The sequence below is a fragment of the Natrix helvetica genome, assembly GCF_964273705.1.
Source record: "Natrix helvetica genome assembly, chromosome: 3".
Taxonomy (NCBI): Eukaryota; Metazoa; Chordata; class Lepidosauria; order Squamata; family Natricidae; genus Natrix; species Natrix helvetica.
This window is the reverse complement of record NC_138549.1, coordinates 48,831,522-48,859,370: the sequence shown is the minus strand read 5'-3', so window position 1 is coordinate 48,859,370 and position 27,849 is coordinate 48,831,522. Positions and strand designations below refer to the sequence as shown.

General features: G+C 42.6%; 1 protein-coding gene across 10 annotated transcripts in view; it reads left to right on the top strand.

Moving 5' to 3' along the window:
* The window catches only part of PHKA2 (phosphorylase kinase regulatory subunit alpha 2), a 142,266-nt gene that overhangs the window by 18,284 nt on the left and 96,133 nt on the right, over positions 1-27,849 (top strand). For all 10 annotated transcript variants that reach the window (XR_014175110.1, XR_014175111.1, XM_081949547.1 and 7 more), the window contains exons 6-12: positions 9,784-9,866; positions 11,062-11,142; positions 14,245-14,343; positions 22,252-22,398; positions 22,557-22,610; positions 26,232-26,354; positions 26,973-27,068. Coding sequence is in view for 8 of the 10 variants with exons in the window: in XM_081949547.1 (XP_081805673.1) it covers positions 9,784-9,866; positions 11,062-11,142; positions 14,245-14,343; positions 22,252-22,398; positions 22,557-22,610; positions 26,232-26,354; positions 26,973-27,068 (683 nt within the window). In the remaining 2 variants the exon portion in view is untranslated. The remainder of the gene's footprint in view (positions 1-9,783; positions 9,867-11,061; positions 11,143-14,244; positions 14,344-22,251; positions 22,399-22,556; positions 22,611-26,231; positions 26,355-26,972; positions 27,069-27,849) is intronic.

The following is a 27,849-nucleotide window of genomic DNA, read 5'->3' as shown; positions in this document are numbered from 1 at the left end:
GAGGTGAGAGAGTGCTTTAATGAAATAAAGCGAAGTAGGAGAAGCTCCCCCACTCCCAAAATGTCTGAGGACGCCATCTTGTCTTCAAAACAACAGCCTAAGACACACCCCACAGAGTTCATTGGTCAATTAGAACAAAGAGACATGTACACGTCACCGAGGTCACGTGGTCCCTTTGAGCCCATTGAGCTCCCGCATACGTATAGACGACTGCAGCCAAGAAGTGAAGCTGCACTGCCATCTGCTGGCGGAGAAAAATCATTACAGCAAAAGATGATGAGGTTTAAAGAATTAGCTATGAGTTTTACAGAAGCCCAAACTTTGCCATCAAAGGTTAAGTCTTCAACACCCCCTGGCGGCGTTGAATCCTCCCTAGATGAAAAAAGGCAAAGCGAAAGGCGAATTCGAGGAAGCCAATTTGATGTTGCCACGCAAAGGCCAATGATGCAACCCCAGCATCCCCTGGTTCAACAACCAGCTTTGCAACCAGAGCAACAAATTGTTCCTCAGCAGGTATTCACAGTCACCCCCTTGACTGGTGAGTCCAAATTAAAGGAGTCAGGAGAGAATTATAAAGCCTGGGTCAGTGAAATTGCGCTCTTGCTTCGAAGAGAAGGCACATATTCCATGGTTTTTAATCCTCCCCGTCAACCCTGGACACCTGCGATAAGAGACCTCGAAAACAGAGCAATCACGATTTTGCTCATGTCAATGGAAATTGAGATCCAAGGTATCTTTCCACCTGATGCAACTGCCCAAGAAATATGGGCTATTTTGGAAGATTGCTACAGGCCCGTTTCAATTGAATCCTCATGTTTGCTCATGTCTGAGTTCCATGGTTCGAAGTTGAAACCTGGTGAACGAATTGGTGGACATTTGACCAAACTGAAAAGAATGAGAAGTGAATTGAGACAAAATGGCCATGTAATCGATGATATCCAAATGATTAGCATCATCATTAACTCATTGAATTATGAATGGAAAGATGCTGTTGCAAAGATTAACTACGTGCCTATTGCTCAACGCACAGTTAACCACGTTTGCAGACTTTTAGTGGAAGACGAAGCTATCAGGTTAGCTACCCCACATCTGCAACGGCCTCCAGCACCAAAGGCTCCAGCCAGACGTCCCTTCCGAGGAAGAGGCTACGCTCCAAGGATGCCAAAATGCTACACCTGCAACCGTGTGGGACATGACACCCGGGATTGTCCCCAACGAGTTCCAGCTCCCGCCACGTACCAGCCCAGAGGAACAGATTCCAGAGGCAGAGGTAGAGGCGGAAGACAAGGTCGTCGTGGTCCAAGGCGTGACCCACAAGCTCCGCTTGCAACACTGGCCATAACCAACGTTCCACAACCTGATCCAAAGTTCGACAGACATCTTTTGTGGACTTTAGATAGTGGAGCAGCTGTGCACGTTACCCACAGAAGGGAACTTTTCACAGAGATGGGCGAACCAGAGCCCGAGTATCGAGAACTGTATTCCTTCACCAACCACACTTGCAAGGTTATGGGAAAAGGAACTGTTTACATTGAAGAGCTCGATACACACATCCCTGATGTTTATTACATACCTTCAGCAACCAGTAATTTGCTTAGTCAAAGTCACTTGTCTAGAGATTTAAAGTTCCAGGTTCACCACCTCGAAAAAGCAAGTTACTTAGTTAAAGATGGTGATATTGTTGCTGAAACTATGCTGATTGGTGGTGTTTATTACTTAAAGCCAAAGCCTAAAGGGCAAGCACAGGCAAGTATGCAAACTCCAAAAAGGCACAACGCAGACCCAGAGAGAGTTGTCCCAGAGAGAGAAAGCGTTACTGTGCCAAAGGCTCCTAAAGCCAACAAACAAAGAAAACAGAAACAGATTGCTCAGAGCAAGCCTGAGGGTCCTCATGAAACTGTTAATGTTGAGAATTCACTAACTGGTAAACCTTTGCATTCCAGGTGTATTCACAAGTGGCACAGAAGATTGGGGCATGCCAGTTTCCGTGTTCTTAGAAAGATGCCGGAGTTCGCAAAAGGTTTGGATCTAAAGGGGTGTAAGGTGTTTTTGGATTGTGCGGTTTGCAAAAAGGCTAAATCCAAGGCGGCTGCAATTCCCAAACACGCTACACGCCTGTCAACACGCATTTTTGATTTGGTACACACTGACATAGTGGGTCCTTTCCCACCAACACTTGGTGGCAGAAAGTATTTTTTAACAATTGTAGATAATCATTCTAGATATGGATTTGTATATCCTATGAGAGAGAAATCTGAGACCTTTCAGATCTTTAAAGAATTTGCAGCGTTTGTTTCTACACAATACCAAGTTCGCATCGCCAGAATCCAGAGTGACTGTGGTGCAGAATTCATGTCTCAGCGTTTCCAGGACTGGATGCGTAAGAATGGAATTCTTCATCAAACATCTGCTCCATATACACCGGCTCATAACGGAGTTGTAGAAAGAAGACAAGGGGTTCTACAAACCATGATGCGTTGTCTTCTAGAAGATGCCAATCTCAGTAACGCATACTGGGGTGAAGCAATCAAATATGCAAATTACATTGTCAACCGTACTTGGAGCAGTGTAATCAATCAAACTCCTTTCTACATGCTGTATGGCTACAAGCCTAATCTCAAGAACCTCCATATTTTTGGTTCATATGCTATGGTGAACACTCCCTTAAGTCAAAGAAGAAAGGGAGGTACAGTAGCAAAGAGACTGAGATTTATGGGTATTGATGATAATTCAAAATGGTACAAATTCATTGATACTAAACATGTGATTGTCATTTCACAATCTGCTAATTTTGAGGAAGATATTGACTGGTCCAGGATTCATTCCAATGATCCTGAAGTTTATTTTCCTAGAGATGGTGTTCCAGATGCCACGCAGCCTGATGACAATTTGCAGGCAGATATTCCTTCTACCAGTTCTTCACAACCTGATGTTCCGTCTTCGCAACCCGCGGATGCTGATGCTAGCGACGAACGTGAGGACGAGGATGATGATGAAGAAGAAGAAGAAGACTGGTCTGTTGCTCCTAGACGCTCCAAGAGGGCCACAAAAGGAATCCCTCCACAACATTATTCATGGCAACTGACAAAATCACCATTACCTTTGATTTGCAACGTTACTCTTCCTCCTGAGACATTCACACAAATCAAACAGCTTCCTGATTCAGAACAAGACAAATGGTATGATGCAATGCAGGATGAAATGGACAGTTTAAAGAAACTTAATGTATTCACACCTGCAAAACCTCCAGCAAACAAGAAAGTCATTGGCACCCGATGGGTCTACAGAATCAAGAAGAAACCAAATGGTGAGTCTTTATACAAAGCCAGACTTGTAGCTCAGGGTTTCGCTCAACGTTATCCTGAGGACTACAGAAACACTTACTCACCAACAGTCAGAACTGAAAGTGTAAAAATTGCTTTAACCACTGCAACTATTCTTGGTTTAGAAGTTTTCCAATTTGATGTGGACACAGCTTATCTACATGCAGACCTAGATGAAGAGATCTACGTGAGAAGCCCTCCAGGATTCCGAAAGCAAGAAGGGGATACCTGGTTCCTGAACAAAAGTCTTTATGGTCTGAAACAGTCAGGTTTAATGTGGTATTTATGTCTTACTGACAAACTAAATTCAATGGGCTTTATTAAGTCCGAAACTGATGAATGCGTGTTCACAAAAAGATCTAACAATGCATATGAGATAATTCTTGTTTATGTTGATGATATTGTTTATATTGGTCCAAATAAGAAAATGAGTGAGATTTTTGCTAAAAGTTTGCAGAGATACTTCACACTAAAATCTTTAGGACACATTAGCACTTATTTAGGTGTTCAAATTGAAAAGACACAGAAGGGGTTTAGTCTTTCACAAGAGGAGAAAATTGACCACATTCTACATCATTGCAACATGAAAGATGCTAGCACAACAAAGACACCCATGCAAACAGATTTTCACAACTTAACACATGAACCAAGTCCTGAGTTCGAGGATCAAACACTTTATCGTTCAGTCATTGGTTCACTATTATACATTAGTAGTTGGACCAGACCTGACATCGCACTTAGTGTTAATCTTTTATCACGACACGTAGGTAAGGCAACACAATTTCATTGGTCATGCATTAAGAAGTTGTTGAAATACCTAAAACACACTAAGCACATGAAGTTATTGCTAGAACCAACACACACTGATCAACCAAAGCTGATTTGTTTTGTTGATTCCGACTGGGCGAGCGACAAGAAGTCACGCAAAAGCACTTCTGGTTACATGATGTTCCTAAATGGTTGTCCTGTTTACTGGCAAGTGAGAAAACAGAGTTTTGTTTCATGTTCATCTACTGAAGCTGAATATGCTTGTGTTTCAGATGCTTGTAATTCTCTAACGTGGTTTGATGCTTTGATCACAGATATCTGGACACGTCCAATTCGACCAATCACCGTGATGGAAGATAATGTATCTGTTGTTTATATTTCTGAGTCACATTTTACAGGTTCTAGGTCCAGACACATTGACATTCGTTATCAAAACACAAAGCAATTAGTTAAGCAAGGTTTTGTTAAATTGCAATATGTTTCTACACATGATCAGATTGATCAGATTGCAGACATGCTTAACAAACCACTCGCCGCAAATCAACACGAGTATCTGCGAAAGAAGATGTGCCTTAATTGATGATTTGATGACGTCAGCCCAGACTAGCAAAAGAAGGGGTGTCAGGATGTTAAAAAGTTTGCTAGGCCTGAACTGCCTAAACTGACATTCAAGAGTTAAACTAAGAAAGCTTTATTGCGCAGGTCATAAAACAAAAAAGGTTCTTATCTGAAAGTGATTTATTGCGCACGCGTTACACATTCCAAAATTCTTCTCTTCTTTGTTCGGCAGCCAACTTTGGCAAACGTAGCTTTCATTATCAAAATGTAACCAATTAGTTATTTTCTGTTTCATTTACTTTTATTATTTTATTATTAAAGTTTGTTTATTAATTAGAATTCTTAAAGACTTTTACTTTTCTCAATATCTCAAAAGATATGCGGAAGGGAATCAGCCACGGTCCATTGATCTCAGATACCAGGGCATTTTTTTTCCCTGACAGGCAGGACCCCAGTTTCTGTTCCCCATAAGGCCCAGGCCAAATCCAAGCATTATGAGGTCTCTTCCCAACCTCCTTTGGTTCCTCTGCCAAGAGCACGAAGTTCCCCTGGGGAGCTCTCCACTGATACAGATGGAGACATTTCCATTCCTTTTTCAGCCTGAAGATGGGGTTGGCTTCCAGATGGAGGACAGGTCTGAAGGGGAAAGGAGCTTAACTCCCGATCTGGACGTTGTTACTCCCAGCCCTAGGGGCCTCCACTATTACCCCTCTGATAAGGTTGATATTATCTCAGCTGCCATTGAGCGTGGCATTGCAGTGGGCCTTCAACATCGTGCTGCTGCGGCCTCAACTTCCAAGACTTCCAAAAACTCCAGGAAGGATAAGGGACATTCCTCTCTCACGGATAGGGCCCTTTCTGACTCTATTTCCCAGGCGTCTGCCCTAGAGACTAAGGAGCAGGCTGCCAGAGACTCTGATCTCTTGGATGATGAGGACTTGATACCCGCCCCTTCTACCTTGGTGGGACTTTTTAAACCTCCTTTATTTCATTCTTTTCAAGGCTAAAAAGGTCTCCGGCATCCCAGTCTCCAAACCAACCTCCGCTTCAGAACCAGAGAAAGCTGATCCACCTTTCTCTCGTCCTATGGTTGAGAAGGACATGGTCCTTCCCCCAAGCTTTTTCTGGAGGTGGTCCAGAATCAGTGGACTTCTCTGGGGTCGGGGCCTCTCCCCTCCTCCCTGGATAAGCAGCTTTACAACGTTGGTCCCGAACTTTCAAAGCTATTGGAGGTTCTTTCCATAGACCCCCCAGTGGTGGCCCTCTCATCCCCTAATGCAGCTACGGCTGACCCAGAGGATGTCCTCTGTCTGGAGGACAAAAGGTTCGAACAGACACTGGTCAAAGGTCATCAAGCCTCAGCGTAGGCAGTGCGAGCTGCCTCTTCGGCATCCTTTTTCAACAGAGCTGCCCTATGCTAGTTTGAGCAACTGCAAGGCAGGCTTCCATCCTCAGACTCTAGGTCTCATCAAGACATCAATAAGCTTAAGGCTGCCATCGAGTATTCTGTGAATGCGTCTCTGGATGCACCACTGTTTGCCTCAAAGGCCATTGCCTCTTCTGTGTCCACCAGATGCCTCTTATGGCTAAAGCAATGGCAGACGGATGCCAGGGCAAAATGGAGACTTGCCTCCTCCCCATTTTCTGCTGAGCGTCCCTTTGCCCCCCCCCCCCCTTGAGCCTCTCTTGATTGAGTCGAAGGACAAAAGGAAGATTTTTCCTTCTGCTGCTCGCAATTCTGATTCTAAACCTTCCTTTTTTCGCAAGACGTCCTTTCAAGGGACGGACAGGGGCTACAACTACCCCCATCCCCGAGGTCAGCTTCCCCCCAGACAAGGACCTTCCTCCTATGACACATCTGAAAGGAACGACCAATGCTTCTCCTCCAAGAAGCCCTTCAGAGGGAGTTCCAATCGTCCTTTCCAGAAGCAGAAGTGACTCCTTGATGGCACTCCCCATTGGGGGTTGCCTGTCGGCCTTTGCCGATCGTTGGGACGACACCACCAACGGTCTGGCGAATGATCAGATTCAGCCTAGCTCTGGAGTTTCTCTCCACCCCCCCCCCCCACCCTGCAGCATTTCGTCATGTGTCCGGTTTCCAAGGACACTCTGAAATGAAGGATGGTAGAAAAGGCAATCAGGCATCTCCTCCAAATTCAGGCCATAGAGGAGGTACCTCCCAACCAACAGGGACAGGGTTTTTACTCTCGTCTCTTCATCATGCCGAAGTCTTCGGGGAGTTGGAGAGCAATTCTCGACCTCAGATTTCTAAACAAATTTATAGAAGTTCAAAATGCATTCCCAGCAGTCCATCCTGGAGAGTGTCTGCCCAAACAACTTCCTCTCTTCGGTGGACTTCATGGAAGCATACCTCCATATCCCCATCCTGGCGGAGCACAGGCAATTCCTTTACTTCTCCTATGCAGGGAATCACTTCCAGTATCGCACCCTCCCATTTGGCCTGTCATCGGCCCCGAGGGTGTTTACCAAGGTTCTCGCGGTCGTAGCTGCTCACCTCCGCTCCCTGCCAATCCGCATTCTTTGTTATCTGGACGACATTTTGTTGCTGTCCAGGCAACACTAGGAAGGGTCTTCCTCTCCCCGGAATGACGGCTGAGCATTCACAAGCTAGTTTCATCCACCAAATGACAACAAAGGGTTCCACTCCTCCAACTTTTGCAGTTGTTAGGGAAGATGGTCTCGAGCTTCCACATAGTGCCATGGGCTCGATTCCACAGCTGTCATCTGCAGTGGTTCTTGTTTCCCTATCAAAAGTCCAACTGCAGCTGTTCAACGTTCCAAGTATGCCTCACCCCAGAGGTAAGCAAATCCCTACAGTGGTGGCTATCCCCTGCCCTGGCTCAAGGCACCCTTTTCTGGGAGCCTCAATGCATCACTCTCATAGATGCAAGTCTCCTGGGTTGGGGCACTCACATACAAAACCATGTAGCACAGGGACTTTGGTCTCGCTCAGACCTGAAAAACAGCATAAATTGGTTGGAGTTGAAGACTGTTTATCTCACGGTACTCCGTTTCCAAAACAGAGTGACCAATGCGCATATACTCGTCCTTACGGACAACACTACCATAAAAGCGCATATCAACCAGCAGGGGGGAAGGCAGTTCAAACAACTAATGAGTTTATCGTTTCAGCTGGGGTCATAGGCGGAGGGACATCTCCCATCTCTCTGCGCAGAGCACATTTCAGGGATTCGCAACATTCAGGCAGACAACCTCAGCCGAATGCAGATCAACTCGATGGAGTAGAATCTTCATCGAAAAGTCTTCAGACAGTTATCGGACAGGTATGGCCTGACAACCCTGGACCTCTTTGCATCACAGGACAATAGCCAAGTCCCCAGGTATTTCATGTGTTACCTGATACCAGGGGTGGAGGGCGTCAACACACTAAGGTGTAGATGGCCCCAAGGGCTCCTATTTGCATTCCCTCTGATTCCTCTGATTCAACACGTAATTCGGAAGATGTTAACAGAGCAGTCAGAGCTGATTCTCCTAGCTCCTTACTGGCCCTGGTTCGCAGACATGCTCAACCTATCTGTGGCTCCTCTGTGGCAGCTGCCCCAGATCAGCTCTCTGCTCCTGCAGGGGTCATTCAGGCACCCCAATCTTTCTTGGCTTCGTCTCACTGCCTGGAGATTGAGCGGAAGACTCTAATGGCCGCCAGTCTCTCAGTTGAGGTCATCTGGACGATTCAGGCCTCCTAACCGCATTTATGATGCCACTTGGACACAATTCTCCACCTGGTGCCAGCGGCAAAATATTGCCCCCTTGCAGGCTTCTATCCTTAACGTTCTTCAGGTCCTCCAGCTGGGATTTGACATGGGACTATCTCCGAACACTCCACCGTCAGGTGGCGGCCTTGTCATCTGTTATGTCCATCAGTATGTCAAAACCACTAGCCCACCAACCGCTTATCCGGCGATTTCTCAGGGGCGCTACTAACCTCAAACCCCCTACTGTCCATACATTCCCTTCTTGGGACATCTCCAAGGTTCTGGACTCTTTAACACAGGCCCCGTTTGAGCCTCTGCACTCCACCACCTTGCATTATCTCACGATGAAGGTCGTTTTTCTTGTAGAGGTCACCACGGCCAAGCGGATCTCTGAGCTGGCAGCCCTGTCAATCAGGCAAGACTTTTGTATCTTCCATCTGAACAGGGTTGTTCTCCACCTGGACCCGGCATTTATACCCAAGGTAAACTTGGTTTTTCACAGAGCGCAACAGTTAGTGCTTCCCGACTTCTGTCCTAATCCATCACATAGGCTTAAATGTAAGTGGCATTATCTTGATGTGCGACATTCTTTCTGAGTGTATATCAAGAGAACTGCCGACTTCCGATGCTCAGAGGCTCTCTTTGTCCGGTTTCAACCAGAAGTAAGAAGGGATCCAAAGCCTCTTCTACGGAAATTAGCCGTTGGGTTCGGACAGCAATTTTCAGAGACTACATTGCTCTATCTCTTCCAATTCCACCCCACATCATGGCTCACTCCACTCGCAGCGCGGCCACCTCAGCAGCCTGGTCTTCCCAGGCTCCGTTGGAGGAGATATGTAGGGCGGCAACGTGGACTACTCCATCTCCATTCATTCGCCACTATAGACTTGACAGCTTCGGCGGAGGTTGCATTTGTATGGCGAGTATTACAATGCGCTGTGTCTGCCCGCTCACGCTAAGCCCGCCCGGTGGGACAGAATTGGCTTTGGTATGTCCCATGTCTGAATGATGTCTCCACCTACTAGGAGAATGGGCGTTGGTTACAAACCTGATATGCTGCTTCTCTGGTCGGTGGAGACATCATCCTGCCCCACCCTGTTGCCATGTTCGGACTAATGTGTATTTTTTTCATTAACAAGGAGGGATCACACCTTTTTTTGCTTGAGTATTAAGACACAGCAATCTACAATTGCACCTTCGTCTAAGCTGGGAGGAGCTACCATGGAGGGCATGTTTTATCAACTAGTAGACTCAGCCCTATTGGATACTGACAGAGTTAACCCATGTCTGGATGATGTCTCCACCGACCAGAGACAGGGCGTATCAGGTATGTAACCAACGCCCATTTTATTGTATGTGATTTATGTTGAATGTCTTAATAATGTTTTTTTCTTAATTAGGATTGCGTATTATTTTCACACTTGATGAAGTGGCCTTTATACAGAATCTTGTATTTTACATTGAAGCTGCCTATAAAGTTGCTGTAAGTATTTTCATAGGTATTCCATATCCAAACTTTGTATAATTTGAAATCTCCCTGTCAGAAACTTAATAATGATAGTCATCTCCTTATCCTGTTTAATCTCTAAAGTTTGAGAGTTCTTAGCTACTTTACTCAAGACATCTTTAGCCCAGCTCTAGGAAAATAGAAAGGAACATTCTTTGGGCCCTGCTGTCTAAATTCCAGAAATGTAGAATACCACAAATCTTGTTCCAATTCTGGAATACAAGGTGTAACTATGTAACTATGCAATCTTGCATATTAAATGTTAATTTTTTTTCTCAAACCAAAATGCAACAATCAAAGAATTCCAAATAAAATCCATATAGTCAGCCTAGCTCAGGGGTCTGCAACCTTAAACACTCAAAGAGCTACAGTATCTGGATCCATTTCCCACAGCAAACACTGGGAGCCACAAAACCTGGGTGGGTGTGGCCAACTCAGTGTCACTCCCACCCAGTCACATGACAACCCCCCCCCCCATCCACCATTGCTGATCCCCATTCCCCTCCTTCCTGAGCCAATACGCAGGGGACCGCAGCTGGTGCTGAGCTGCCAGCAAAGGACACAGAATCGCATAAAGAAACTGGTCGCAGGCAGTGCGGAGAAAATGCTAGGGTCTTCAGCGACATGGCTCTGCGGAGAAGCTCATGCTTTCTCAGAGCGGAGAGCTGATCGTGCGACGGGGTTAGCAGGGAGCCACAGGAAGGGGTCAAAGAGCCTCACGCGACTCTCAGGTCGCAGGTTACCAACACCTGGCCTAGCTAAACCAATCTTTATAGCCTTCCTAAATAAGCTTTTGACTCTCCCCATGTTAATTGTGAAGAGCCTGGTTGAAAAGAGATAATCTGAGTATGTTCATAACCAAGCCCTGATTCTGCTTCCATCTGTCCTTTCCTTTCTTTTTCTTTTTCCTTTTCCTTCTTTTCTCAGAGCATTTATCCTAAGGTTTATGGAACGTGGGGAACCAACATCTTTGAGGAGAAATATTTTTCATCTCCTCATGCAAACATTCATGTACATAATTTTGAACCAGTGCCTATAAAGTGACAATTTTCAAATTGATTGACTTGGTTGGCAGCTCCATATTGTATACAATAATCTAATACAGTTTCTGCATATTTTTGGATCTGTGTTTTTAAAAGGTCCTTGCTCTTTTTTTCTTGGTTTGTTTCAGGATTATGGCATGTGGGAACGTGGTGACAAGACAAACCAGGGCATTCCTGAGTTGAATGCAAGCTCTGTTGGAATGGCAAAAGTAGGAATGTTTGTTTGTTTTTTATAAATAAATCAGAAATAATTATAACCACTTGTAAGTTGATTGAAACTTAGAGACCCATACCTATAGATTTAACTTAAAGCTTATTTCTGAGTATTCACCTCTTTATTTCTAATCTTGAAATCAAAAAGTACTGTAGTAACTGATAGATTTGTTACTGATTTGATAAGGATCTTGATTAATTTTCTGGATGTGAAAGTAAAATATGTGCAAACAAACCAGTGGATAAGGACAACTGAGGTTTTGGGGATAGGAAAATCAACAAACTGGATTCTGCCCATCTTTAGCTGCAGGATCAAAGTCCCAAGATGAATATACGTATTGCTAACCATAGATCCTTTTGCAACTGACCAAAAGGATTGTAATTCATATTTTTGACCAGGCACAATTTAATGATGATCTCGTGCTAATATACCTCACTATAAACTGGCTTGTTTTTATTAAAGCTGCTCTTTTCACTATATGGTAGTTGTGTTAGTACATATCAACCAGGGATGGTATAAAGATACTAAATTGAATCACCTTGAAGAAAACAAGATCATTTCTAGATCCACCTGTTTTTATGAAATTTTGGTTTTTAAAATTAATACTTAAAATATATACTTAAAATTAAGTATTGGAAAACATTTAATATAATAAAAAATGGTTTCACAGTGCACAGGACTGTGGATGAAGTCTTTCCTTTGTGTTAATACAGTTCGGTTGATTGGAAGACTTGTGCAACTGCTTTGAAAATTAGTTCTGATGGTCATTATTCTAATTGCATTAGTGATTTGAAAATAAATGCTTTAAACCCATGCCTGCTTGTTGCAAAATACTTCTTCTGGAATGCTAAGCACTGCCTTAATACTGAATTATTTTTAATAGTTTATGCCTAAACTATTTCATATCTGGTGGTACCCATATGTTCACTTACATGGGAGAAATTCATCCAAATTGAAATTACCTTTATATAAATTTATATAGAGAGATACTCTTTGGAGGAAGGGGTACCTTTGAGTCAGTTGTGAGTCCTGACAACTGCCTGGACCAGTCTCTAAATTATTATTATTATTTTATTATTTATTCACATTTCTAAACCGCCCCCTCTCCCAAAAAGGGACTCGGGGCGGTGTACAGTCCACAATAAATAACAGATAAATACAAATATAAATAGAACTATAAATATATGTATGTATGTGGAGGAGGTTAAAATTAAGAGTACTGTACAGAAGAATAAATATGAGGCTAAAAGCCCTAAAAACAATTAAAACTAAAACATTACCCTTAAAATAACCAGATGAGAATATACTACCAGGAGTTCATAGATGTAACATTTATAATCATGCCAGGCCAGCTAATCGGAACAGGTGAGTCTTCAATTTTTGTCGGAAGGAGCGGAAGTCCGAGGTGGTTCTAATGTCAGGGGGGGAGGTCATTCCAGAGGGTTGGGCCCATCACAGAGAAGGCTCTACTCCTTGGCGCCGCCCGCTGGCATTGCCTAGTGGACGGCACCTGGAGAAGGCCCTCCCTGTGAGAGCGGATTGGCCGCAGGGATGTATGTGGGAGGATGCGATCCCGCAAGTAACTAGGTCCTGAGCCATGGAGCGCTTTAAAGATAGTAATCAGGACCTTGAAACGCACCCGAAAAACCACAGGTAGCCAGTGCAGCTCGCGCAGGAGCGGTGTTACGTGGGAGTATCTAGATCTCCCCATGATAACCCGCGCGGCTGCGTTCTGGACTAGCTGCAGTCTCCGGGCGCGTCCCAAGGGAAGCCCCATGTAGAGAGCATTACAGTAATCTAGGCGAGACGTCACCAGCGCATGAGTGACTGTGCGTAGGGCATCCCGGTCCAGTAGGGGGCGCAATTGGCGCACCAGGCGAACCTGGTGGAACGCCCCCCTTGCCACGGCTGCCACATGGTCATCCATTGACAGCCGGGCATCTAGGAGGACGCCCAAATTGCGCGCCCGTTCCACAGGGGGCAGTAGCTCGTCCCCTATGGCCAGCGATGGAGTCAGCTGGCTGAACCGAGGTGCCGGAAGCCACAGCGACTCAGTCTTGGAGGGGTTGAGTTTGAGACGGCTTCCAGACACCGGGACATCACTGCGACAGCCTCGTTGGGGTGGTTTGGGGTTGAAATGTACAGCTGCGTATCATCAGCGTACAGATGGTATTCAACCCCAAAACCACGGATGATCTCGCCCAGCGGCTTCACGTATGCATTGAACAGAAGGGGCGAGAGAACCGACCCCTGCGGCACCCCACAAGAGAGTGGCCTCGGGGTCGATCTCTGCCCCCCTGTCAACACATATTGCATCCGGCCGGAGAGGTAAGAGTCGAACCACCGTAACACGGTGCCTCCGACTCCCATCCCCTCCAGCCGGCGCAGAAGGATACCATGGTCGATGGTATCAAAAGCCGCTGAGAGATCTAATAGGACCAGGATAGAGGAACAACCTCTATCTCTGGCCCTCCAGAGATCATCAAACAACGCGACCAAGGCTGTCTCAGTGCTGTGCCCGGGTCGGAAGCCGGACTGGCGTGGGTCTAGATAATCGGATTCATCGAGGTGACGCGGAAACTGCTGCGCCACCACATTCTCAACAACCTTCGCCAAAAAAGGGAGGTTGGAGACTGGACGATAATTAGCTAGCTCCATTGGGTCGAGTGAAGGCCTCTTGAGTAAGGGCCTCACCACCGCCTCTAAAAGTTTTCTTGGTAAGGTTCTTCAAAAATGCTTTGCCATTCAGAAATGCTTTGCTTTGCATCACTGAAGGTTTTTAAAAAGAGACCAGACAACCATTTCTCTGAAATGATATAGGGTCTCCTGCTCTAGGAGGGAGTTGGACTAGAAGACCTCCGAGATCCCTTTCAGTTCTTTTATTTTCTGTTTTATGTTCATTGCTTCTTTTCTAAAGCTGAGAGAGAATGAGTGACCCAAGGCTATCTAGCTTTGTACCTAAGGTGGGACTGGAACTCACACTCTCCCAGTTTCTAGCCTATTGCCTTAACCACTACACCAAGCAGGCTCAGGGATACAGGGATATGAGTTAAATTGCTTTTACTAGTAATGAGACTTGACAAATGTTTTTCTGAAGGCTGCTTTGGAAGCAATTGATGAGCTGGACCTGTTTGGAGCTGGAGGAGGACATAAGTCAGTTATTCATGTTCTTCCAGATGAAGTTGAACATTGTCAGGTAAATATGAGTCTTTTTCATTGGGATATCCAAGAAACTGTAACAAAGTCCTTTTAAAGCTCTTAACCAAACAATTTATGTGAAGTCAGGGTATGGAGGAGAGAAAGATGAATTTTCTTTCATGAATTCTGAAATGTTTATATTCTCCAATTCACCTTCCATGCTTGAAAGCAGCATCTGGTACTTGGCTTGAAGGATTAATTATAATCAGTTTTATATAATCTGTCTCACTGATCTATTGCCAGTTTCTCTTTTAAAAGAGCTGATTTTAACAAACTCAGAGAGAGAGCTTGGGAAAAGTTACTTGGATGAAAATCCTAAAGGGGAAAACAACTCAAGAAGTTTGGGAAATTCTGAAAAATATTATCAGAAAAGCCCAGTCCAGCACAATGCCACTGAAAAAGAAAAACAAGAAATCCAAGCAGAAACCAGCATGGTTTCACAAAGATCTCTCTGATAAACTGAAAGACAAAAAGAATAAGTACAAAAAATGGAAAGAATGACACATAACTAAGGCAGAATATCGAAGACTGATATTCAAAGAAGACTGAAAATGAACAAAGACTTGCAACAAAAGTCAAAGATAACAAAAAAAGTTTCTTTCAACATAAAAATAACAAGAAAAAATTCAAGACAACAGTTGATCCACTAAAGAAAGAAGATGGCAAAGAAACAACAGGCAGTAGAGAGTAAGCAGAGGTGCTTAACTCTTTCTTTGCATCAGTCTTCACACAAAAAGAAACTATAACCCAACCTACCCAAAACATAACTGTAAAAGACAGACTAGAAATAAAAATTAAAATAAGCAAGAAAATGGTAAGAGAACACTTGTTCTCTTGATGAATGATCAAGAGCAGCCAGGAGGTGATTGCGCTCACTGTCTCCTGCACCTCAAAAAACATAAGACCTCCCAAAAAATAAGCCCAAGTGCTTATTTTCAGACCTAAAAGAAAATAAGTTCTGGGAAAACATGGTAAGGTAAAAGGTTAAAAAGGCAAATAATGTCCAGATTTTTCTGCGAACCACTAAACCTTTCGCACGGACCACCAGTTGGTGACCACTGATTTAAGATGCCTTTATATGTTACAATTCTTTCCGAGTTAATAACATTTGGATGTATCAGTGCTTCCATCGTAGAAAGCCAGACTGATATTTTCCTATAATTTTTTGTTTTAACTTTTTCCCACACTAGAAGCAGTGCATTTCTTACATAATGTCATTGGAAGTATTTGTGTATTTTATTATTCTCATATTACAAAAAAGCGTGCCACCCCAGTTGAAGATCATGTCCCTTCAATAGTAACAATCTTCTATGTCTCAAATTTACCCATTCTTTAGCCAGGTAAGTACCAATGCCTGATAATAAAGCTCTCAATCTGGTAACCCCAAACCCCCATTGTTTTTAGATTCTTGCAGCATTTTCAATTTATTCTTGCTCTTTTCCCCTAACAAATATATTTTAAAATTAATTTGTTCAATTCATCAAAAAAATTGTCTAATTTTATAGTAATTGTTTGAAACAAAAAAGTAATTTTGGCAATATATTCATTTTTATTGTAGCTATTTTTCCTAGCATCGATAATTTCAAGCTGTTCCATTTCTCCAGATCTCATTTAATTTGTTGGGTTAATTTTGTATAATTATCTTCTAGTATATTGTTGCACATCTTGCTGTGATTCCTAAATATTTTACTTTCTTCACCATCTGAAGATTTATTTTTTAACCAATTCATTTTTCTGTTTATCTGTAACGTTTTTGACTAGTATTTTCATTTTTTCTTTATTTTCAATTCTGCCACTTTGTCATATTATTTTTCTGAATAGAATAGAATAGAATAGAACAGAATAACAGAGTTGGAATGGATCTTGGAGGTCTTCTAGTCCAACCCCCTGCTTAAGCAGGAAATCCTACACCATTTCAGACAAATGGTTGTCCAAAATTTTCTTTAAAACTTCCAGTGTTGGAGCATTCACAGCTTCTGGAGGCAAGTTGTTCTACTGATTAATTGTTCTGTCAGGAAATTTTTCCTTAGCTCTAAGTTGCTTCTCTCCTTGATTAGTTTTCAACCATTGCTTCTTGTCCTACCCTCAGATGTTTTGGATAATAGTTTGACTCCCTCTTCTTTGTGGCAGCCCTTGAGATATTGGAACACTGCTATCATATCTCCCCTAGTCCTCCTTTTCATTAAACTAGACATACCCAGTTCCTGCAACCATTCTTCATATCTTTTAGTCTCCAGTCCCTAATCATCTTTGTTGCTCTTCTCTGCACTCTTTTCTAGAGTCTCCACATCTTTTTTACAACGTGCTGACCAAAACTGAATGCAGTCTTCCAAGCGTGGCCTTACCAAGGCATTATAAAGTGGTATTAACACTTCATGTGATCTTGATTCTATCCCTCTGTTTATGCAGTCTAGAAATGTGTTGGCTTTTTTGGCAGCTGCTGCACATTGCTGGCTCATATTTAAATAGTTGTCCACTAGGATTTCAGGATCCCTTTCACAGTTACTACTATTGAGCAAGGTACCACCTACACTGTACCTGTGCATTTTGGTTTTCTTGCCTAAATGTAGAACTTTACTTTTTTCACCATTGAATTTCATTTTGTTAGGTAGCGTCCAATATTCAAATCTGTCAAGATCCTTCTGTATTGTAAGCCTATCTTCTAGAATGTTGGCTATTGCTGCCAGCTTGGTGTCATCTGCAAATTTGATGAGTTCCCCATCTATCTCCTTGTCCAAATCATTGATGAAGATGTTGAAGAGTACTAGGCCTAAACAGAGCCTTGGGGTACTCCACTGCATACTTCCCTCCATGTAGATGCAGTTCCATTGAGAATTACATATTGAGTGCGGTTGGTCAGCCAGTTACGAATCCATTTGGTGGTGATGCTGTCTAACCCACATTTTTCTACTTTATCTAATAGTAGGTTGTGGTCTACTTTATCAAATGCCTTACTGAAGTAAATTATATTGACAGCATTCCTCTGGTCCACTAATTTTGTCACTTTGTCAAATAATGCAATAAGATGAGTCTGGCAACAAAACCCATGTTGGCTTTTGGTTATTACTTTGTTTGCTTCTAGGTGTTCGCTGATTGATTGCTTGATTATCTTTTCCAGAATCTTCCCTGGTAGTGAGGTCAGACTGATACGTCTGTAGTTTCCTGGATCTATTATTTTCCCTTTTTTGAAGATGGGAACTACATCAGCTCCTTTCCAGTCCTCTGGCAGTTCCCTGGTGCTCCAGGATTTTTGAAAGATATAGTTCAGTGGTTCTGAGATCTCATCTGCTAGTTCCTTTAGTGATTTGAACTCGTCTAGGGTAGACAGATGCTCACTTATCATTTTCTTCCCTATTTTAACTTGTGTTCCTAATCTGTTTTTTGTGGTACTATTTTTGATAGATTGGACTGTTTTTTCCCTTTGTGTAAAGACAGATGCAAAAAATGAGTTAAGTAGTTCTGCTTTCTCCCTGTTGCTTGTCACATCTTGCCACTTTCTCCCAGCAATGGACCAATTGTTTCCTTGACTTTTTTCTTGTTTTTAACATGTTGGAAGAAGCTTTTGTTGTTGTTTTTATTTTTTACTTTTGTCGCAAGTGTTTGTTCATTGTGAGCCTTAGCTTTCCTCACTTCATCTTTATAGGCTCGGCCTTTGCTGATATTCTGCCTTAGTTATTTGCCCCTCTTTCTACTTTTTATACCTGTCCATTTTGTCTTTCAATTTGTCAGAGTTCTTTATGCAGCCATGTTGGTTTCTTTTGAAAGCTGTTATTTTTCTTCTTCACTGATATTTTGCTAGACTGGGCTTTTATAATCTCACGTTTCAAAATTTCCTAAGCTTCTTGAGTTGTTTTCCCCTTGAGGTTTCTTATCCGTGGAATCCTTCCCAAGCTCTCTCTAAGTTTATTGAAATTAACTCTCTTAAAGTCCGAGACTCTAGTTTGACTTTGTTCTACTTCTTATGCTTGCATAATGTTGAATTCCAATATTGCATGATCACTTGTCCCCAAGGTTTCTGTAGCTTCAACACCTTCTATCATTTCATTTCTGTTAGTGAGAATTAAGTCCAGTATGCCAGATACCCTTGTTCCCTTCTCTACTTTTTGGGAAACAAAGTTGTCTGCTCTGTTTGTTAGGAACATGTCTATTTCCTCTGTTTGGTTGGGTGACCTATAGTATAGACCTATGGCAATGTCATTTTTTCCCATTTAATATGGACCCAAATGCATTCAATAGAGTTTTCATCATTGTTGTGCTCTGTTTCTGTAGAGATGTACATATTTCTTATATATATTTGGTCTATTTTTTAAAAAATAATCCCTCCCACTGCAATCGGAGACCCCGGAGCCTTGTACCAGGGCCAGTAGATCTACTACTAGGGCATCTAAGCACAAGGCGTGCATACTATCTGCAGCCCCGGACAGGGCTGCGAAGCGCAAGGAGAAGGCCAAGACATCGGCCTCTACTGCTGGGCCCACTCCTAGGTCACCTCCTAGGCTGGTGGCCGAACGCCATTCGCCTGTTCCCTTTGTCCCTATAGTGGGGGTCCAGGGCTGGTCACCTGATCTCCCCACACCACTGGGAAGGGGTTCAGTTGAAGGGGACCTAGGACCCTGATCTACCCCAGACCTGTCTGCGGTGGGCCCTGCCATGAGTCATGCATCCCCGCATTCAGAGCTAACGGCCACATTTACCCCTACGGCCGCAGGCCTTAGAGTAAGGGAGGCCCCTGAAATTAATCTGCCTCCAGAACTTCATAGCATGATTTCTGCCACTGAAAAAGGTGTTGAGGCTCTAGAAAGAGTGTGGAAAAGAGCAAGAAAGATGATTGGGGGCCTTGAGGCTAAAACATATAAAGAATGGTTACAAGAACAGGGCACGGCTAGTCTAGTGAAGAGATGGACCAGGGGTGACATGATAGCAGTGTTCCAACATTTGAAGGGCTGTCACAGAGAAGAGGGGAACAATATATTTTCCTTTTTTTTTTTTTTTCAAAAAGTTTTATTGGTTTTTTTAAAAACATTTATGTGGAAAAGGGTAGGTGGAATTACAAATTTTGGCAGTTGCAAGTGTGGCAGACGCCCCCTCCCTCCAAACTCCTAGGTTACATCAAAATATCAAATCTTAATACATGATCATAAAAAATCAGCATATTAATTCTAGAAAGAATAATTTTCAATCAATTTATATAATTATAATATATAGTCTAGTTATAAATTCATTTTTACTTTCGGTCTGTTTATAACATTGTGATTTTCTTATTTATTTTTGTGATCTGAGCTTTCTTGGTGTTGACCCTTCACCCCCCGCTGGCAGAGCTCCGGCCCCTCCCGTGTCCTGTATGACCGTTATAGTGTCTTCTGTTTTTTCTAGGTTGGCTTTATTTTTTTCCATAAAGGCCTGTGCCTCTATGGGTGTATTAATTCTGATTCTTGTCTCCTCCCAGAATATCAGCATACCTTCAGGCATCAACCATCTAAACCACACCCCCTTCTGGTATAATTTATTCGCCAATTGCGAATAGCTTTTCCTTTTTTCCCTAATTTTTTTGGGAATCTGCTTTAGAATGGTTATCTCCCTGTCACAGTATGTCAATGTTTGCCCCCTTTGTACACCCAGAATTTCATCTCTTGTGGTTTTCCTAAGGAATTTAATGTGAACCTCCCTGGGTACATTATGTGTTCTGGCATATGCTGAATTCACTCTATAGGCTAGGTCTATCTCCCATTCCATCTGCTGTTTATCTTTGTGTATGTATTCAGCTAAAATATTAGTCATAATGTCCCTTATGTTTTCCCCATCTGCTTCTATTACATTTTGAAATCTAAGATAAAAAGACATTCTCTCAAACTCTATTTTCATTTGTTGGATGTCAAGTTCTTTGTTCCCCTTCTGTAAGGCCTCTACCCCCCCCCCTCGCCTCCGCCACCCCACCCTCCACAAGGTCCAGTCTCTGTGAGTTCTTAAAGATTTGGGCTTGGTTCTGTTTAATTTCATCTTTCATTTCCCTTAACTGTTTCTTAATTTCCTCCTGGCCCTGTAGAATTTGTTGAAGCATTTGTTGAAAGTCTATCTCTGTAGTCTTGGGTTGCATCAGTTCTGTTATCTTTGACTGTGTAGCTGGGCTAGACGTTGCAGACGTTGGGGCAGAAGTAGCAAATCCAGGCTTTCCAGGAGGTGGTCTTTTTGGAGACATGGTTTTTAAAGCAAGGAAATCAGTCAAAGTAGAGACTGGGCAGCTGGAGAAGTAGAGCAGGCAGGCGAATCCAGAAGGCAGAGGATCCAAACAGATGGGGGTTTCTTTAGTCAGTCTAGCAATAGATGAAAGTTTTTTCCCCAAAGAGTTCAGAAAAGAACAATCCACAAGAGATTCCTCTGGGTGACTCGGAGACAAAGACCGGAAGCCTGAATTTTAAAGGTGGAGTCAGGTTTCACAGTTCATGAAGACAACGGAAGTGTGCCATCTTGCCCTGCCAGCTTTGGGCTCAGAGGCATAATAAAATTTTAAAAGTTCAGAAAGTTCTCAGTTCACCCATAAGTTCTGGAGCTAAGTCCAATGAAAGTCACTTTTATGAGGGTGAGGCATCATTAGTTGGCTCTCCCCCCTCCTCCTTCCCCTGAGGGCGAAAGCAAAATCTTCTCAAGCCGCTTGTCCAAGGGAGGGGGGGAAATCCCCCTCCCTCTAGCCGCACCTCTAGCAGAAATCCGAAAGTTTAACTTTTTTTTAAAAAAATGCTGAAAGGTCCATAAATTCAAGATAGAGGGAATGGAGAAGGGAAGCCTCTCACCACATATATTTTCCAAAGTACCCAAAGGCCAGACAAGAAACATTGGATGGAAAGTGATCAAGGAGAGATTTAATTTAGAAATAAGGATAAATTTTCTGGCAGTGAGAACCAATGGAACAGCTTGCCTTCAGAAGTTGTGGGTGCTTCATCACTGGAGGCTTTGAAGAGACTGGACAGCCACAATCAGAAATGGTATAGGACCGGGATGGCGAACCTATGGCACACATGCCACAGGTGGCACGCAGAGTCATTTGTCAAGGCACACAAGGCGTTGCCCTGACAGCTGGCCAGCATGCATGCACGCGCTGGCCAGCTGAGGTCAGACTTTTTAAAAGCCATTTTTCTCTCTCCCAGGCTCAAGAGGCTTTATAGGAGCCTGGGGAGGGCGAAAACAGCCTCCCCCCCTCCCTGAAGGCTCCGGAGGGCTTAAACCGGCCCTACGAGCAAACGAAAAAAGCATGCAAAAAATGGAGGGAGAGCGCTTGTCATGTGTGCATGTGCGCTGGGGTGGTTGCACATTGCATTATGTGTGCGGAACGCCCGCGCACGACCCCCTTGCGCTCCCCCTGCTTATGGCACGCAAGCCAAAAAAAGTTCGCAATCGCTGGTATAGGGTCTCCTGTTTGAGAAGGAGGTTTGACTAAATGATATACAAGGTCCCTTCCAACTCTGTTATTTTATTCTACGGAATGCACAGTTTACGGCATGTTTTTCAACTTTCAATTTCCAAACATGAGGGGTGTTCAAAAGTTATGACATGGCTTGGAGATGGTAAAGATATTTTGGTTACTTTAATATAATTTAGATGTGCTTGCTAAGTAACTATATAAATACCATAACTTTTTAATATTTTGTTTGTGTATATACATTTACAAATTGCATAGGCAATTGAATGAAGTTCCTGATGATCATGGTTTTCAGTCAATTGATAATGGTCCTATGCTGTTGCTTGAGGAATCAGGCATGGATGTATTGGAAGATAATTTTTTGGAGACTGTCTTGTTCATAACAATTTAGAATCCAAACTAGCACTATTTCTACATCTGATAATATACTTTGGAATGAAACTAATGGTTTTTGTTTTATCTTTGTTTTTCTTGTTTTTTAATGCTGCTCAGTCTATTCTATACTCCATGTTACCAAGGGCATCCACATCAAAAGAGATTGATGCTGGGCTTTTGTCCATTATTTCTTATCCAGCCTTTGCCATAGAAGATATGAACATTGTTAATGCGACGAAAAATGAAATTATCACCAAGTTGCAAGTAGGTATTTAATTTTAAAATAAGTCTTTGATTAATTTATTTTTCAGCAATATATTCAATCTTACTTATTATGAAAGGATAAGTTTCATTTGGTATGATTAAGAACAGTAGTTTATAATAAACCATTCTTGCATCATAAACACTTCATATCTTTACAGGGGCGTTATGGCTGCTGTCGTTTCCTCCGAGATGGCTATAAAACACCAAGAGAGGTTTGCTAAAACTTTCTAAGCTTTACAACTTAAATAATAAATAACAATGTTATGTCAGTTTTACATGGACTGTGCCTAGCTTTTGAATAAACATTAAACATTGGAATATTATAAGATGTTATTACAGATTTAGCAACAAATAAGCAGGGTCAAATAAACAGGGACAAAAGATCCCATTTTAAAATTTCAGTGCCATTGCTGGTATTTGTCTTGTTGAAATTAGGATTGAATGATAGTTAGGTTTCTAGGAGAAGTGGGTCATAGCTCATTTCTCATTCAAGGAGTTTGATTTCTTACTTAATCAACAAAGGACAAATACTAAGAAATCTGTTGCCAGTTGCTTAGTAAAATCATAAAAATTCCAGAACTGTATAGAGTGCCATAATGCTAAACAATCACTGCTGTAATCAGTACATTACAATTTATCTCCAATATTTGTTCATGTGTTTCTGTAGTGTTCACTCTCTGTGCCAGAAATTCCAATAAAACAGAGTTCAGCTGCTCTGCACTGAAATGTATTGAATAAAAGAATTCTTAATTCTGTTTGATGAAGCCCAAATAGGAAATTTTAATTCTCTTGGGGGGGGGGTGTCAAATAAATTTAACAAACAAATACTATTGTTGCATAACAGAGATTCATTCCCATATCAGATTCAGCTTATTCCAGAACCCACATGGACACTCATTTATAATCTTTCCTATCTCCAAATATTCCTTATTGATAATATAATGATAGTGGAATTGACATTCTGGGAGAGGCAGTTACAGTTTGGCAACTGCCTTGTAAATTAACGGTAAAACATACTGTATGGTGGACTGAAGATAAGCAATATTATAAATGGATCACAATCAGATTGGTCCTGTAATTTATTTTACATTCTTCTGAACTGCTATGTTCAAAACTTGAGGAGTCAAGCAATCCCATATTTGCACAGGCAAAGTATTTTTTTTTAATCCCAGTGATTTTTTGTGTGTGCTCTGATTTCATTTCATTGAATCCTGGATGCTTTTAATTTTTCTGATTAAGTTGTTGATCTTTCCAGCCTGTTTTATAGTTGTCCTCTGAGAGGCATTTGGGGTCTACAATTCTGGCATTCTGCAACTTTAATAAAATATGATTTTGAGGCAATCATATATATTTCTAATGAATAATTTTAGTCAGTGTTATGAGATGGAGTTGTTTATTTTACTTTGTATATATCACCTTGAGACATGTGAATGGTTGGCATGAAAATGTTAAAGAAATAAATATATTTAGAACTTTAATATGAGAAAAGCATGGAGAATTTAGCCATGAAATATTTGAACCACTCAGTCTCACTAATTTAATTAAGATTAATTTATATTTATACTAGGATAGAGATGCCAAATGAAAGATGCCAAATTGCATCTAGACAAAGATGTGAATTGGATCATGACTTTTAGCATATCTAGTTTTTTAAATATTTATAATTACATTGTTAATCATAATCAACAGCACAAAATTGCAATTTCTATTCCATTCCTCCAGTGTTCCAGAAGATGATTTTCTAGCTTCTCCAGAGTTTTGCCCTTAGCCATTCAAACTTGCTTCCAGGAAATGAGAGCAGTTCTAGGAAAGGGAATGGGAGAGAGATGGGGATAATATCAAAATGGTGGGGTAGAGGAGGCAGCTGAGTCCTTTCCCATTTTCAGTGCAAGTATTCAAATTGACACAACCACTAGGATGACTGCCTAGCCATCTCTTGAACACATCTGGAGAAGAAAAGCCACTCTCTAGGGTCAGCGGTCCCCTCTGGCCAGCCGTTCATGTGGCCCAATTTCTAATAGGCCATGGCCTAATAGTGGGCTGCAGCCTGGGATTGGGGACTCCTGTTCTAGGTAAACATAAAGCAGCTGTTTTTTCTAATATTGATTCAGAATCTGCCTGCCTCTAACTTAAAGCTATTATTTTCTATCTTGCACTTCAGAGCAATAGGGAACAGACAAGAATGGTAGCAAGTGACACAAAATATATCACACTGTTGTGATGGAAACTCCATTCCTGGCACATTTGCATGTGACATAGCAAAACTTGCATTATGATGTCACGATAGACATGTTATCTTTTGAGATGACTCTTCTGAGAACAGGCTTTAACCCATTATTTGATGAATACTGTCATATCTTCCCTTCAGCCTTTTCATTTCAAAGCTAAAAATTCCTTTAATCTCTTTTCCTAGTATCTAACTTTCTGATCATTCATATTCTTCATGAACAACCAGTATACCGATTCTTTTCTCTTCCTGTTATTTTTAATGTAGCCTGTTTATCTTATAAATTAGTATTTATTTCCTATACTCAGAGGGCTAGGATATAACCTTAACTTAAAGTGCTGTAGGATAGATTCCACATAGCAGCACTCTTACTTCAGTGGTGGAATTCAATTTTTTTTACTACTGATTCTGTGGGCATGCTTTATGGGTGCAGTGTGGCTTTGTAGACGTGGCTTTGTGGGCGTGGCAGGGGAAAGGATACTGCAAAATCCCCATTCCCTCCCTACTCCTGGGGGAAGGTTACTGCAAAATCCCCATTCCCTCCTCATTCCACTAACCTGTTTTCCAGCTCTGTTTTCCTGTTCAGGGCAACAAAAGACGATCAGCAGGGCCAGCCTATTTTCCGGTTCTCAGAAATACTCAAAATTTCTGCTACTGGTTCTCCAGAACCTGTCAGAACTGGCTGAATACCACCTCTTACTTCCTTCTAAAGTGAGATATTCTTCACAGCGTTTTTATCTCCAATTCCCACAGGATTAAATGGAAAGCTCCCTTGCTCAGGCTCACTTTACATTGAAATAAGATTTATTATTCGTTATAAGATGCATCTTATTCTGTGTCAGCTGACATTCATTGGACTGTTGAGACCATGTTCCTAGAAATCAAATCTGTCCTCCTGACACTATTCACTTGCAGGATTATTTTTGTCTCACTTTATGCACATTATTCTTTCTCTTTCTAGACTTCTTGGAATTAGAGGAATAGATGACTAGGCCTCTAGAATTCCCAGTTTCTTGGTATTCTTCAAAGGCTTGATTACTTTATATATAAATGTGGGGTGAAAATTCCATCGAATTTAGAGATCAATAGGATGTTAATATTAATCAGGGACGTGCGGTCAGGGGAGGCAGAGCCTCACCGCTCTCATCATGAAAATTAAAAAAAGGGGAAAAGGCGCTGAGGAGCCTTCTGCACACCTGGTCCTGGAATGGGACCACATGTGCAGGAGGCTCCTCTAGCCTCAGCCTCCCTCCTGCACACGTGGTCCCATTCCCTGCCTTCCTGAGTCAACATGAAGGGGACCGCGGAGCGTGAGCCGAGGTCCCGCGGTGCGCGCTCCGTGGTCCCCTTCATGTTGACTCAGGAGTCAGGAAGGAGGGGAATGGGACCACGTGTGCAGGAGGCTGAGGCAGCTTCAGCCTCCGGCACACGTCCCATTCTCCGCCTTCCTGAGTCAACATGAAGGGGACCGCGGCTCACGCTGATGACGTCACCAGCCTCACCAGCCATAAACCTCACCGCACGTCACTGATATTAATAGCAGCAGGATATTTTCTGTAATAAAGTGAAATGGTGACAATAAACTATGCAATTAATATATTTCTAGGATCCAAACAGATTACATTATGATCCTGCTGAGCTCAAGTTATTTGAGAACATAGAATGTGAATGGCCTGTATTCTGGACATATTTTCTAATTGATGGAGTGTTCAATAATGACAGAATTCAGGTGGGTAAAATATAACATTTTGGATCAACTTTAGCATTTGATGTATTGCTGCCAGAATTTTTCTCGATGAAGGGATAGTAGAAGGATGGTATCTAAATATGTGTGCGCGCATGTGCACATGTACACACACAGATATACAACATTTCTACCCCACACACGAGTGAGGCTAGGTTTGGTTTCTATATGCTGGAAAAGAGTTGATTTAGGTGGTCTAGTCTAAAAAAAGTCAAGAGAAATCCTCTGCAAGTGAAAAAATATCTACACATTATGCAGCAGAAACTCTTGCCCTGAGTTTCTAAATGCAGCAAGCCTAAATGTCATCATCTTACACTGAAATGCTTCTTTTCTGGTTTTGTTACAAAGCCAGACCCTTTGCTCTCTTAAGTCTGGCTCAACATTGGTGAGGACTTATAAAGTCAAAGCAATCTTCTTTGACAATCAACAGGTCAACATTCTCACTACTAGAATGTGCTCAGGAGAATAATTGTTTCTGCACTGTTTAGATTTTCTCCCCTTTTATTTGAACACAGTTCTTTATTTATTGGATTATATATTTGACTATCTCAACATTTTATTTTCCTTTTGTTCACTTTTGTAAAAGTCTTTTGTATTTCCCAGGTGCAGGAATACAGAGAAGCCTTGGAAGGGATCCTTATTAGAAAAAAGAATGGAATTCTTCTGATGCCAGAACTGTATGCAGTTCCTCCAGATAAGGTCTTCCTACCAAATTATCTTAATCTGGAAAGAATTCGCTTATGACCGGGATGGCGAACCTATGGCACTCGTGCCACAGGTGGCATGCGGAGCCATTTGTCAGGGCACACGAGGCTTTATAGGAACCTGGGGAGGGTGAAAAGAGCCTCCCCCCCCCCCCGGAGGCCCTCCGGAGGCTTCATGAGCTTTCCTGAAGCCTCCGGAGCGCAAAAACCTGGCCCTATGGGCAAACTTCTGGTTTGCTCTGAGGGTCGTTTTGAGCGTTCCGAAGGCTTCAGGGAAGCCTCCTGAAGGTCCCTGAAGCCTTCGGAACACTCAAAACAACCCTCTGAGCAAACCGGAAGGTCGTTTTGAGCACTCCAAAGGCTTCAGGGAAGCCTCCTAAAGGTTCCTGAAGTCTCCGGAGGACCTCCGGGGGGATGGGGGAGGCTGTTTTCGCCCTCCCCAGGCTCCTATAAAGCCTCTGGAGCCTGGGGAAGGCGAAAAAAGCATGCAAAAAATGGGGGGAGCACCTGTAGTGTGTGCATGCGCACTGGGGGGTTGCGCATTGCATTATGGTTGCGGCACGCCCGCACATGACTCCCCTGCGCTCCCCCCACTTATGGCACGTGAGCCAAAAAAGGTTCCCCATCGCTGGCTTATGACATAAAATGTTCTTCCCTGATTTGTAGATAATCTCTCTATAAAGAGAGAGATTTCTATAAATCTGATCCAAATTTATCAAGTGAACTTTTGTGGATATAACAGAGATGAAGCCCCACTGCAGTTTGTGGCTTCGAAT